Source organism: Vidua macroura, chromosome 1 (genome assembly GCF_024509145.1).
Source record: "Vidua macroura isolate BioBank_ID:100142 chromosome 1, ASM2450914v1, whole genome shotgun sequence".
Classification (NCBI taxonomy): domain Eukaryota; kingdom Metazoa; phylum Chordata; class Aves; order Passeriformes; family Viduidae; genus Vidua; species Vidua macroura.
Genome location: NC_071571.1, coordinates 32,177,555 through 32,190,821, shown reverse-complemented (window position 1 = coordinate 32,190,821; position 13,267 = coordinate 32,177,555). Strand labels below are relative to the sequence as shown.

The window sequence follows — 13,267 nt, the reverse complement described above, 5'->3', positions numbered from 1 at the left end:
TTTTCTCTAAGTAAATAACCACAACTTGCTAAAAACATGTGCTTCTAAAACTAGCAGTTCCTGGGTGAGTTTTAGACTCTTAAAGCTTAAGGCAGTATTAAAAGGGTGCAATTAAAATTAAAAAGTTATATTCAATCGAATAATTAGATTATGTGACTGATATGAAACACCCCCATTTATTATTATCTTTTTACAAACAGTGATTTAATTATTTTGATTATTTTTATTTCTACTCCAAGAGAGAAAGCTCCATTTTTATGAACTTGTCAAAGCTGCAGGAAATTTGACTAAAATTGTGAAAATGTCAGGGTTTATTTAAGCACCTTGAACACTGAATTCAATTAAGTTACCTTGTATCTATGTTTCATTGACAATAAAAGAGAAATTTGCAGCTTTTTGTTTTGAAATAAATTAAGATCATATTTTGACTAGAACCATATTCCAGTTCAAAATTAGCATTTCAGCATTGAATATTAACATTAGAAATCCACACATGACTAAAACAAAGGGGTACAGATGCTTTTGAATTTTCCTGCAGCCATCATTCAATGAAAGTAGATTGAAGCATGCAATTGACATTTTTTTTCCACCCAAAGAACGAAAAGAAACACATTTTGTAATTTCTTTGGTAATGCAGTTTGACTATATTTTTTACATTGTAAACTTAAGGCAAATAAGGCAGATATTAGCCTTGCCTCTAGCTGTTGCCTGTGAGAATGTTTCACTGTTTACATACAGGCTGGGGCTTTATCACAGGTCTGATGCAAGAAAGCTGAATTTTTTCTCTGGCCTCTGTGACCCCATTACGGTACTTTGTTAGTGTGCATTCTGTGAGCTCAGCCCCACTCCTACAGCATGACTATACGTTCAAACAATGGACTCAAAACAGGCTTGCAAAAAACAGCCTCAAACTAGCCTTGCAGGCTTGGGTTTACCCAAATAAATCACTTTTTTCGTGTTTTCCTACTTGATTTTCTAACTTTGGTTTGAGTAGTATTTTAAGAGCATTTAAAAGCTCAGATAAACTGTTTACTGTTGCAAAACTTTAAAGAAACCGAAAACATTTCTAGAAGAAAAACTTGAATCTGAAATTTGTAGAAACAACTACTTAGTCTAAGATATGTTTGTGTGCCTCCAGTTGTATCAAGGATTGCTCAATTGAGATGTAAATTGAGCTTTAAAACAGGAATTAATTAGCATGAAACTAATGCTATATATATGCACTTTAATTTTATCAGACTAAGGCTTCTATTTATTTTCACAGCTTTTGCCTTATGGGGTTGCAGGGCATTTTTGTTTTACAGGTCTCTCTTCTACTACTTAAATACTTATTTTTGTAGAACTTTTAGCTACTTTGCCTTGCCCTGGGAAATAACTAGACTCTACACAAAATGTTTTAGAAATAATACAGTCAAGTTTCATTGACCATTTAACTGTCAGAAAACCAGAACTTGGGGGGAAAAATATGGAGTTTTCCCTACATAAAAAAATTGTGCCAGCCATTTTATAGTGGCAATACCAACCCAAAAAGATCTCTTGCAAAGTTCCCTAGCATTTAATACCAAAACCATGTACAAGATATTAAGGTAATCCATTGCAAATTAAATAGTTATATTGTATAGCTTTCATGAGAAACACAAAAGACTGAACCTAATTTATTTTAGACCAGACACACAATGACCTAACGAAATCATTCATATCTAAGCACTAATGTCTGCAGGAGGGGCCAACAATCCCACAAGCTCAGCCTTCAGTTTCACAGGTAGTTTTAAATTGCCATATAATCCATAATTCACATACTCAACTATTCAGTCTTCTTGAGAAACAGACAGGAAACAAAAACATGACTATAATTAACATTAGGAAGATTTCTGATTTTGAGAAAAATAATATATAGCAAATGACAGAATAGATATTGTAGTGGGAAAACACACTTTAAATACAAACATTCAGGACCACATTCTTCAAAGGATATACATATTAATGGCTAATTTAAACAGCTCTTTTCATTAATGTTACATTGAAATTGGAATGCTTATTCCTGATGAAATTTTTAAAAGACCAAACAATTGCCTGAACTGGATCCAGCAACAGAACAAATGTATTTTAAGTTATAAAAAAAAATTAAAACAAAACAAAAAAGTAAAGTATGAAACTTCAGCAGCTACTATATTAATTTTTGCCTAAATATAACAAAATAACTAATTTGTATCCAAATTAAGATATTTTTAAATATTAAAACCAAATTGTTGCAGGGTGTCTTCAAAGGCCAACATTACACTAGCGGTTCTTAGAGAAAGGGAGGGGATATATCCTTATTAAAAAATAATGGCTACTTGGAAGGAAATCTGGGCATCAAAATCTAACCAATACCAGGTATTAAAAAACAAATTTAACACACCTTCTCTATAATTTTAAGATATGGAAGGTGCTGGGGCTGAATTCACAATAGACCTACGATAATGTTCACTGAAAACACCGTTATCATACCAGTAAGGCAAAACAGATTCTGGAGAGGAGGGTCTCATTGTTCTCGCCAAAGGGATTTCATGCTTGGGTTGCTGCCCCATTTTACTCCCTTACTTGATATTTTTTTCCTCTTGGCAAAAGATCTCCTTGATGAAAGGAGGAGCAAACAAGAAATATATTCTGATTTCCCTAAATTGTAAGAAAACAAAACCAGAACAAAACCCCATCTGAAACAAGTTAAAACACACTTCACTAGTGAGAAACACTTTTACTTCTTAAATAGCGTCTTCATTTTCAGTTCTTCACTCCTTGTAAAAGCCCCACAAAATATTCTTTAGCTAGAGGAAGCCATATTGGCAATTATTCCTGTCACTTGAACAAATAAAGTTCTGATTTTGTCTGGCTGTAATATATATGATATATTTGTATTTTTTTCTATGTGCTCCTTCCAACACAATTGCAAAGATCTCAGATTTCAGATATCGACCTGAAATATGGTTAAGCTCTCCTTTGAAAATCCCATTTTAAATCCAGCTGTGCCAAGTGAGGTGAACACTGATGAAAAGTTTGTGTGTGCATATATATATATATAAAGACTGTTAATTATTTTCATGTAATCAAAATGTAGGTGATCAGATTTTTCTTTTGCAAGATCTGTTTTCAAAGATCTGTTTGAAAAATAAAAACAAGATACACCGAGCATTCAGTACTTGAATAAAGAGATCCTGGACAAAATGGGAAAAAATTACTTACTTTCAAATCAGCATGTAGAGATTCGTTCTAAGCCACAGTCACCATCTTTCATATACCGGACTACTTATTTAGAAATTGTTTGTATTATTTTACTGCAGTAACACTGTGATCACATTGCATTACAGAATCAAGAACTCCTGCAACTTTCCGGTCAGCAAAAGAGCACAGACAGCTAACCTCTTTGTAATTCTTTTTTATTGGAAAGAAACTCGAACAGAGCTGGCTACATTGTTTTATCTCAAGCTCTAAAACTTCCGATGCATCGTGCGGTTTATTTGTTTCATCCCACGCCGGCACCGCCACACTCTCCGTTGCCGATTCATCGAGTTTTGTAGCATTTTATGATCAAAACTTCCAAGCTGGAGCGGAGCGGGACCGACCCCGGTGCTCCCGCAGGCGCTGCGCCGTGCCCCGATCCCCTCCCCGGTGTGTCGGGGGAGCCGAGCTGAACCGAACCGCTCTCAGCCCCGGCAGCGGAACCAGCCGCCGGCGCCGAGCCGTCGCCGCCTCCACGAACTGCCCGGGCGGGCTGGCGGGTGCGCGCCTCGGGAAAGGCGGCGGGAGCCCCCGGGAGCGCCGCTCCAAGCCCGGGAGCGGAGATCGCTCCGGCGGCGAGGGGCCGCCACCGCCCCCCGGGCCGGGGAGACCACGCCGCTCCCGGTACGGGCATCCCTCGGCTCCCGGTGCGAGCATCCCGCGGCGCCGGCCGCGCTCCCCGTGCCCATATGGAGCCGCACGCCGCCGCTCCTTTGTTCGCCGGCCCTCCCGGCACTGCTGCGGCGGGGCGGCCCCCGGAACCGGCACCTCTGCGGCGAGGCACCGACTTACCGCCTTACAAAGCCCCGGGCCGCCGCCGGGAGGGAAGGAGGGCGGGAGCGGGCTGTCTCTCCCGTCCCATCCCGGCCCTGCCCTGCCCCGGCCGGTGGCGCCGCGCCCCCCGCCCGTCTCGTCTGCTCCGGTCTCCCCTCCCCGCCCCCGCCGCCCCCGCCGCCGCTTTCGCGCCACGCGCCCCGGGGGCCGGCGCGGGAGCCAATGGGCGGCCACGCCGCGGCGGCGGGCGGCGCTGGTAGGCGCAGGGCTCAGCCAATGGGAGGCGGCGCCGCCGCGCCGCTTTACTACGAGCGGCTATGGCCGCCCGCGGGGGCTGCGCGCCCCGGGGATGGCGGCGAGGCGAGGGCGGGCAGAGGGACCGACGGACGGTCAGATGGACGGACGGACGGACGGACGGAGGCAGGGGGCGCGGCGGCGCCGAGCCGGGGGCCGGGCGGGTCAGCGCTGTTGTCCGGCCCCGTCCCGTCGGCGCGTGTGTCCGCCCCGCGAGGACTGGCGGCTCCGCGCCCGCGCCGCCGCGGCGGAGGCAGGGGCGGCGGCGTCCCCGCCGTCGTGGCGGCGGCCCACCGGAGCGCGCGGGGAGCGCCCGCCGCCGCCGCGCCCCGCGCCGGCTGCCCGGCCCCCGCTGCCCGGCCCCTGCTGCCCGGCCCCCGCTGCCCATCGCGCCTCGGCCAGCAGCCCACGCGGGAGCCTTCCGTGGGCGGCTGCAGTCCAAAAAAACCCCACGAAACCCAAACCCAGCCGAGCCCAAAAAAAGAAATTTAATGGGAAATATTTGGGCTGCGGGCGATCCGACGTGCTACCCACCCAGCGAGCGCCGAGCCCAGCGGAGCGGGGGGGCTTCGGGCCTCGGGAGGGGGGAGAGAGGGAGCGCCCTGCCCGCCCCTGACCGTGCGAGAGGGGGGGACGGACACGGCGGAGGCCCTCGGATTCTCACCCGGAGGTGGGGAGAAGCACATGGTTGAGTTTTAATTCTAAACGGCAAAATGTCGTAAAAGCCCTTGCTAATTAAAGATTGGCTGTGCTTCCTTGTGTGCAATATTTATGTAACTATTTCAACTTCTTCTTGGCTTCTGTGGGCAATAAACACAAACAAATGAAATACAGGAAAAAAAAAATTTTTTTAATAATGCCTTTTCTTACAGAGGTAAATTAAAAAATACATTAATATGTGTGAATGCTGTATTGTGTGCTCACGCATTTGATTTGTGACTGCCAAAACAAATTACATCTCAAATTTTATATTCTCAATAACGTTAACATTTGGGGGGTGCCCAACTGGTCTGAGCTATATTCATCTGTGCAGGGAGGTGGAGATTTGTCAGGCAACATGAACCATTTTTTGTTGTTAAATTGCCTTTTTTGGCATTCAAGATTTGGAATTACTCTTGAAACCACTAACCAACCCACACTTCTTAACAAACAAAGCTATACATTATTTAGATTTACAGAAAATATTTCAGCTTATTAGCAAGAGGTTTTCAGAGTATAAAAAAAAAAAAAGACCAGGGGGGATTGCTAATAAGTAAGGATTTCCCCCCCCCCCAACCATCTGATTACAAAGCGGTTTATGATGTTGTTGGACAACTGATGCATAGGGTTATCATGAACATTCAATCTTAATTTCTTAAAGAAATCTTCTAACTAAACAGATTTTCAGACCAGAATATTAAATGAAATATATTCACCATGTTTAGCAACTTAAGAGGAAATACCAGATAATGCTATAGACCAACCATGTAGAAATGAGCACATGCAGCACATGCCTTATAGATGCAGTACAAATCAAATTTATAAAGAATGCAATTAATCTGCAGGAGCAGTGACTAATTCCTTTCACAAGTTTAACTAAGAATTCAGCTGTTTGGAGGGGGGCTGTTTTTAACTTAGATAAGCAATTATTTATTTTAAGCAGACTATACAGAGTGGGGTTATGAAATACAAATTCATTTAGGAAAGAATTCCACATGCAACATCAAAAAGTCATAAACAGGTTAAATCCCTAGGAAAAAAAAAAATTCTATCCCCAAGATAATTATTTGCTAATTTCCTACAAAATGGAAGTTGTGATTAAATTCTGATTAGTGAAACACAAAACACTCGATTTCCTCAATCACAACCTGACAATTAAAAGTTCACTAAAATAACCCTAAGATTAAACAATGGGTTGAAATTACAAACATTAGGGTTTTGGTCAACCAGCCCCTTGGATGCACACAACAAAAGGGCCATGTTTCCAACTTACTGCAGCATTCCCCCAGCCCCTGACAATTTCACAATGGTCTGGGGCTCCAGCCTCATGGTGAGCCATGGCTCCTTGCATCATCATACCACCACAAGAGAAATCTTCAGCGGCTGACTCACCCCCTGAGCGCTGGGTACCACCACCACCATCGCCGAGCTGCGGCGGCCGCAGCGTGCGTAGTAACAAAAGCCTGACCCCTGCACGGCTTCCAAGGAGATTTAAACCACCCCTCTTTAATTGCATACTTATTAGAAGTTAGGCACAAAGCTAGGAAGCGTCCCTCTTTACTAGAGATTTCCAGACATACTACAGGACATGTGGAAATCCAGTCACTGCTTACTAATAAAAATATTTAACCATTTTGCATGGATATACCTATTAAAACGTACCACAAGAAGCCTACCACGGAATAAATGAAACCTTCGGCTAAAGTGCGTTGAATTATTAAACAAAACCTACTAGATCGCTATATTAAACACAGTGCTGGCTTTCATTTCCGTATCCTTTCTTCATCTTCAGGCAACGTTTTGTTTGCACTGGAAAGGCTCCACACCCCCAAACCCCTCCCCCACAAGCCCACCATTGTATCTGTACGAATGTGGAGAATTATGAATGGTTCCTTAGACCGGGCAGGGGGAGGGGGGCAGGAAAGGAGGGGGGGTCGCCAAATCCCTTTGTGTGCCGTTACCAGCCGAGGGCAACGGTGCCTTCGCGTTTCCCCCACGCCGTCCACCATTGCCCAGATGGGAAGGGAGCGAGCCCCCCTCCCCCGCCCCTCCCCGGGCCGGGCAGCTCCCTCGCTCCAGGACTCTCTTCTTCATCATCCCCCAACTCTCCTCGACCCCTTTGTCTTTTTTTTTTTTTTTTTTTTTCCTCTCCCCCTCTTTCTCCTTTCCGTAAGACTTAGCGCAAGGGGCACGGCGAGTAATGCGGGATCATTACCATATGGGGCTCCTCCGGGGCTAGAGGGACCCCCCGCCCCCGCCCCGCAGCCCCCCAGCACGCAGCCGCGGCGGCGCTGCGCGGCAGCGGATCCCGCTCTCTTCCCGGCCACCTCCCCCCGCCATCGCACCCCTTCTTTTTCCTCTCCCTTTTCCTCCTCCCCCCAACCCATGCTGCCGGGGAGCGGGATCGCCCAGGCACGACCCCGATGAATAATCCCCACCGCCTGGCACGGCGGGGGAGGAGCGGGACGGGGGGGCGGGCATTGCGGTGCCTTTTCCCCTCCCTCCCCGGGATCACACCCCGCTCACACGGGGGGAGGTGCGGCCGCCCAGCCGTTTTTGGGTGGAGGGGGCGCGCAGAGCGAACTCCCCCCGCGGAAGGGCAGAGGCGGCGCAGACCGGAGCCCACCCAACTCTGGTTTCCATTTCCCCCGCCCTCCGGCCCTCTCTAAACTTGTCCTGTCCTGTCCAGCCTCCCCCCACCCCTCTCCCCGTCCTTCACCCCAGCCATCCTCCTCCTCCTTCTCCGTGAGTGTGTGTGCGCCCCATCCACTCGCTAATTGAAGAGCTGGGATTCCTCACGTGAGAAGTTGATTTGTAGTTTGAACACGTGGCTCATTCAAAAAGCCGGAATATTCAAGTAATTTTTTTTCTCTCTCTCCGTCCTTCCCTCCCCCCCTCCCCTTCTCTCTCTCTCTTTTTTTTTTTTTCTTTTTTTTTTTTTTTTTTTTTTTTAATACGGAGAGGCGGCGCCTGCATGCACGTAGTGTGACATTTTCATAGTCCGCCTGCTGCTGCCAAAGGGGCTTGGGGGCAAGACAAAAAAAGTAGTTTTTTTTTCCCCTCCCCTCCTCCTTTTCCTCTTCTCAGCCCGCCATCCGCGGCCCCGGCGCTGGGTGTTTCCCCCGTGCCCCCCATGCGCCCGGGTAGCACGGCAGGCACTTAGGGCTCCCGTTTGGCCACGCTTTTTTTTTTTTTTTTTTGCCTTTTTTTTTTAACTTTTTTTTTTTTTTTTTTTTTTTTTTTTTTACCCCGAGAGAGAGAGAGGGAGGGACACAAGCTGCAGATCTGATTTTTTTTTTTTTCCCTCTCCCTGTCTCTCTCTCTCTCGCTCTCTCCTTCCTCCATCGCATTTTGTTTTATTTCCCCCTTCCTCCCCACCTCCTCTCGCAAGACGAGGGTTGCAGCCCGCGGTGCGCGCCTCCCCGAGCCGCCAGGAAGATGAACAAGCTCTACATCGGCAACCTCGGCGAGAACGTCAGCCCTCTCGACCTGGAAAGTCTCTTTAAGGACTCCAAGATACCCTTCTCGGGCCAGTTCCTGGTGAAGACGGGGTACGCCTTCGTGGACTGCCCCGACGAGAGCTGGGCTATGAAGGCCATCGAGGCACTTTCAGGTGAGCGGCCCCTTCCACCACCCCCGCCCTCTCCCCGCAGCCCCGACGGCTCCCGCCTCTCGAGCTCTTCCGCGGCCGCGGAGCGGCTGCAGCGGCGGCCTGGGCCGCGCCGCTGGTCTGGGGGGTGCTGAGGGGGGCCAGGGGGGTCCCTGTTCCCTCCGCCCCCAGGTGAGCTGAGAACTGTTTTTTTCTGAGCTCGGCCGGAGCCGCCCGGCCTTCCCGTGGAGCCTTTGCGCGGGGCTTACGCGGCGGCGGCCCCCCGGGAGTGGCCGGGGAGGGGCGGGAGCCTGGGCCCGGGGACCCGTGGCGCGGCGGTTCCCATGTTTTTCCAAGCCCCACGGCCAGCCCTGCCCGCCCGGGGGCCCTCGCTGCATTGGGGGGGTGGCGGTGAGTGCAGTGAGGCGGAGGCGGGCTGCGGGCGCCGAGCCCTGCGCGGGGCAGCGGCTGCACACACCCCCAGGAACAGCTGGACTCCCTCGCAGCCCCTCGCAGGGGCCACCTCCCCCCGGAGCGGGCTGAGGCTCCTTTCGGCTTGGCTTAGGCCGCGGTGCTGGGGGCGAGCCGCCGAATTGCTCCAAAGTTGGGAGGGGGCAGCCCTGCCTGCCCCCCCGCCCCGCGCTGCCCTGCTATTTATTTCGGTTTCTCTTCGCTGCTCTCACGCACCCATCACCGCCTCCAGCAGCGCCGGCTCCCAGCCCCGACATCCTGTTTTTGTGTGCTTAAAAAAAAAAAAAATATTTTCGCGTGAAGCGGCTTTGCGGAGGTTTGCCGAGAGAGGCTGCCTCAGAGGAGATGGGCTCAGGTCTGCTGAGAGAGGCTGCTTCGGAGGAGATTGGCTCGGGCTGCGCTCCGCGCCTCCCTTCGGCTCTCTTCCCGCCCGCTTCCGCGCAGAAAATCGCCCGAAGTTGGCGGCACGGGGGGTGGCGGAGCCCCCTCTCCCCCTCGCCGAGACGGGGCCGAGCCCGGCTCCCGCACACGACGTTTCGCGGGCTGTTTGCAGCGCGGAGCGGGGGAAGGGGCCCCGCCGAGGGCAGCGTGGCTCCCCCGCGGCAGCGGCGCGGCCCCGGGCGCCGGGCTGTGCCGCCTTCCCGGGCGCCGCGGCCCCGCTCCGCCGCTGCCGGGGCTGCCGATGAATGGGCTAACGTGTTGCGCTCCTGTTTCCTGCTTCGCACCCCTGCGAGCCCGCTCCTGGAGACGGGGACGCACAGCCGCGCTCGAATATTTTCCCCTTTCTGTTTATCTCGGCAGGTAAAGTGGAGCTGCATGGGAAACTCATAGAAGTTGAACATTCGGTCCCGAAAAGACAAAGGTAATTTATTTTTATCCACACCCCCCCATCCCCCCTCTCCCCGCACCGCCCCTTGCCCTTAGTTATCCAGTGAGAAGCAATTTGAAAAATGCTTAGGTTTGTGTTTCTCTTCCCTGTAGATAAATGGACCGCTTTCTTAAACCCACAGGCGTGCACTCAGTGCAGTCCGAGAGGTTTTCTAGAATCACCCCATGTATTTCTAATGTAGTGTCTTGGCCAGGCAGCAATGGTACTATTTAGTTTATTTTTAGAAAACGGCACCTTTGTGTGGCAGAAGCAAATTATTATGGTCTGATGGCAAATGACTGTGTAGATTTTAAAATTTAAAGTTCCGTGAGAAGAGTTAAAATCTGTGTGCTAGCAGGAAATGAAATGTGGTGTTGTGCACTGTATAACGGGCAAGCACGTGAGCTCTGCTTCAGCAACAAAAAGCACCTTGTAAATATACTGGTGGTTATATTTTTTTGATCCTGCCATGTTGGAATCTGCAGCATTTTACAGGCACATAGTAGAAGTCTCATCTGTATTTGAGAGGATTTTATCATCGCTATTTTGAGCTGGTCTATAGAAGCAGCAGGAGAAGGACTCCTTCCCAGTAAGGGCAGGATTTTTGCATCCTTAATTTCTAAACATACATTTAATTTTTGCAAGGCAGTAATTTTGTTGGGCCTTGTGTAAAGAAGCAATATTTGGAATAAAGCAGTAGTATTTTTATGCTGCCCATAGCAATTCAGCCTGCTTCTTTCACAAATATTTATATGATAGAAAACCTGGCATGCACTACAGAGTAAAAAAAAAAAAATAGATCAAACTTTCCACGTGCTTGTTCCTGCACTCCATTATTCAATCTGGGAAGTATGTCTGTCTGTGAAACTTTATTACAAGGGACTTCTACTATTTCAGGATTATTTTTTAAATTGCAGTCTTTTTAAGATAGTTAATTGGAAAAGATGGTTTATCTGTCTCGATGGGCATTGTATCATGGTATTTTGAGAATTAGAAGTTTGATAATCTGTTTAGTGTTAGAAGAAAGCTTCACTTGAGAAAGAATGGAGGTTTTTTGCTCTTGTTGAGGGAAGGAGGACCCCCTCTCTGGACAAATTCATTGCATGTGACTCTTTATGGTTCTATTTATTTGATAATTTTCACTGAAATTTAATATATGGTGTATGTACTCTTTCTCCTTCAATATGCAATGCATTTAGTTTTGAATTACAGTAGCCTGCATTTAATAGATTTTGTATAGAAAAATACTGTTGTAGATGGAATATACTTTTAGATTTAAGAAGAAAATTCCATGGCACATATAAAAATTGATGCTTTCCTATTAGTCTAATAAATTTACTGTTATGCTTGTTAATCTTAAGCTGGCACAAAGAGCATTCTATTTATGCTTTTGAAAATAAATTCATTACACTCATATAACAGTAAATTTAAAATCACTGGTGCTTCCCCAACTTTTTTCTTTTTAGATCATTGTTTAATGTGTTTTAAAGTATTTTTCTGTTCTTTCAGCTGCCAGCTGAAATGGTGTAAAAGTCCATTCTTTGTTGAGCACCGTGTCCTATTTGTGAATTAGCAATTATCAGAAACATTTATCTGTCTGTAACTTGTTGAAAAGAATTCTGCACTGAACTTCAAGTACTTTTCTAGGCATGGGTTGCCTGCATATAGGCATATTGAAAAAAATGGCAAATGTAATTATATCAGCATACCCGTGTTGCTTCTCCCAAAACCCTTATTTGTTAAAACACTGTTTCATCGTGCATTATCTTGTTGGAATGCATTAGATATAGTTCAGATTTATACTGCTGTTTAACAGAAAATTAAATTGTATTTCTTATGGCTATACTTCCTTCCCCTTTGTTTCTGCTCCCCCTCTCCCAAAATCTAATATAAAGAACCACTTAAAATTCATTCAGTGGCCTCCATATATAATAGTGACTCTCTTGTTCCTTTTATAGATGTCTATTGTTTTTTTTTTTTTGGTGGGGGGAAGGATGTCAAAAAGTTGGAGATTTTTCTTTCCTTTTTTTTCTAGATATTGGTTACTGGGCACATATTTAGAGTTGTTAATTACAAGTCAAAGCACAGTTTTCAACTGTTGAGAATTGTTGGTGAAAGTGGTTAAGGTGGTTTCAAAGTAACTTATTTGTAGTCTTTGTATCTTTTTGCAGCAGGGAAAGGTGTAGGAGCAGCTGGGGTGTGGTGGGGGGGTGCTGCTCGCCAGGCCCACCCAGTGTGTTTGCACTCTGTAAGGCCGGGAAGTGCTTTCCAAAGAGCCCTATGCTCTCCAGCGGGCGAGATATGGCTGGAGAAGTGACGCCATTTAAAAAAAAGGCGGATGAGTCAAGTCTGTCTTTCAGCATGAGAGTACAATTAATAGTTTGGTCAAATGACTACTTCGTAAGAGCAAAAGTTGTTTTGTAGTGCAACAAAATTATTCAATACAATGTATTGACCTCTGCTGCTTTGAGGCTACTTCATGGAGACTCCTAGCTCCCCTCCTCACAGCCTCCGTAAACATGATTTTTATTTTTTTTTTTTTTTTTTAAACCAGAGTGTGTATATTATCACTGACAAAGGTAGTTTGTGGGCATCTTTCTCCAGAGACAGCTGAGGTGCACAGGAGGAAAGGGTAAGGGTTTGGTAATCCATATCCTTGTCTCATAAAGGAAGGTCAAGAGGTGGTGTCAGTTAGGGCTGCCATAAAGTTGAGCAGAATCTGGAAGACATGGAGTGTGCCTGGCTTGCTATTCAGGGTGAAATTCTTGGGCCCAGTAGTCACTGCATTCCAGCCTTTGCTGGATCTTCTGATTTGAAGTGGGCACACCCAGGTTTGCAAAATTGCCTTCCTACCTGCTGTGGAAGGAAGTAAGGAGAGAGCCTGTGTGTGGCTTTCCTCCCCCCTGCCACTTCCCTGGAAGTATTTAAGAAACAGACCAGGAGATATGCTGTGGTTGAAAAAAGAGCCCTGGTCAAGGTTTTCTTGATGGAAGGGTGGGGAATTACTTTGGGGGAGGTGCAAAGCATTTAATAAGCTCAGGAGTAGATTCCTGACTTACTATTGAAACCTCAAGGGAATGCCAAAGGAATGCAGCATTTCTGCATTCAGACCCCTTGGTGTGGAAGAAGGCTATTGCAATATTTAAGGGTTTAGGTCACTTTATGCAAAAGTTAGAGGAGGCATTGTAATGATTTTGACTGCGAGTCACGCTCTGTGAGGGAAGGCAGGGCACCGCTGGTCACGTCCACTACTTAGATGAGTTTTCTCCTGGGGAAGCGGCAGTGCCAGGAAGAGGATGGTGGCTGCCCATGGC

The 13,267-nt window shown here is 47.4% G+C and overlaps 1 protein-coding gene across 2 annotated transcripts in view; it reads left to right on the top strand.

Moving 5' to 3' along the window:
* Nucleotides 1-7,830: 7,830 nt before the first annotated feature.
* Nucleotides 7,831-13,267, top strand: part of IGF2BP3 (insulin like growth factor 2 mRNA binding protein 3) — a 113,043-nt gene continuing 107,606 nt past the window's right edge. Inside the window, exons 1-3 of one of the 2 annotated variants that reach the window (XM_053984870.1) lie at nt 7,831-7,882; nt 8,417-8,638; nt 9,887-9,947. In XM_053984870.1, the coding sequence (XP_053840845.1) occupies nt 8,464-8,638; nt 9,887-9,947 (236 nt within the window). In that variant the 5' untranslated portion in view covers nt 7,831-7,882; nt 8,417-8,463. Of the gene's footprint in view, nt 7,883-8,411; nt 8,639-9,886; nt 9,948-13,267 lie in introns of those variants that run through there. The other variant, XM_053984878.1, reaches the window with a different exon arrangement.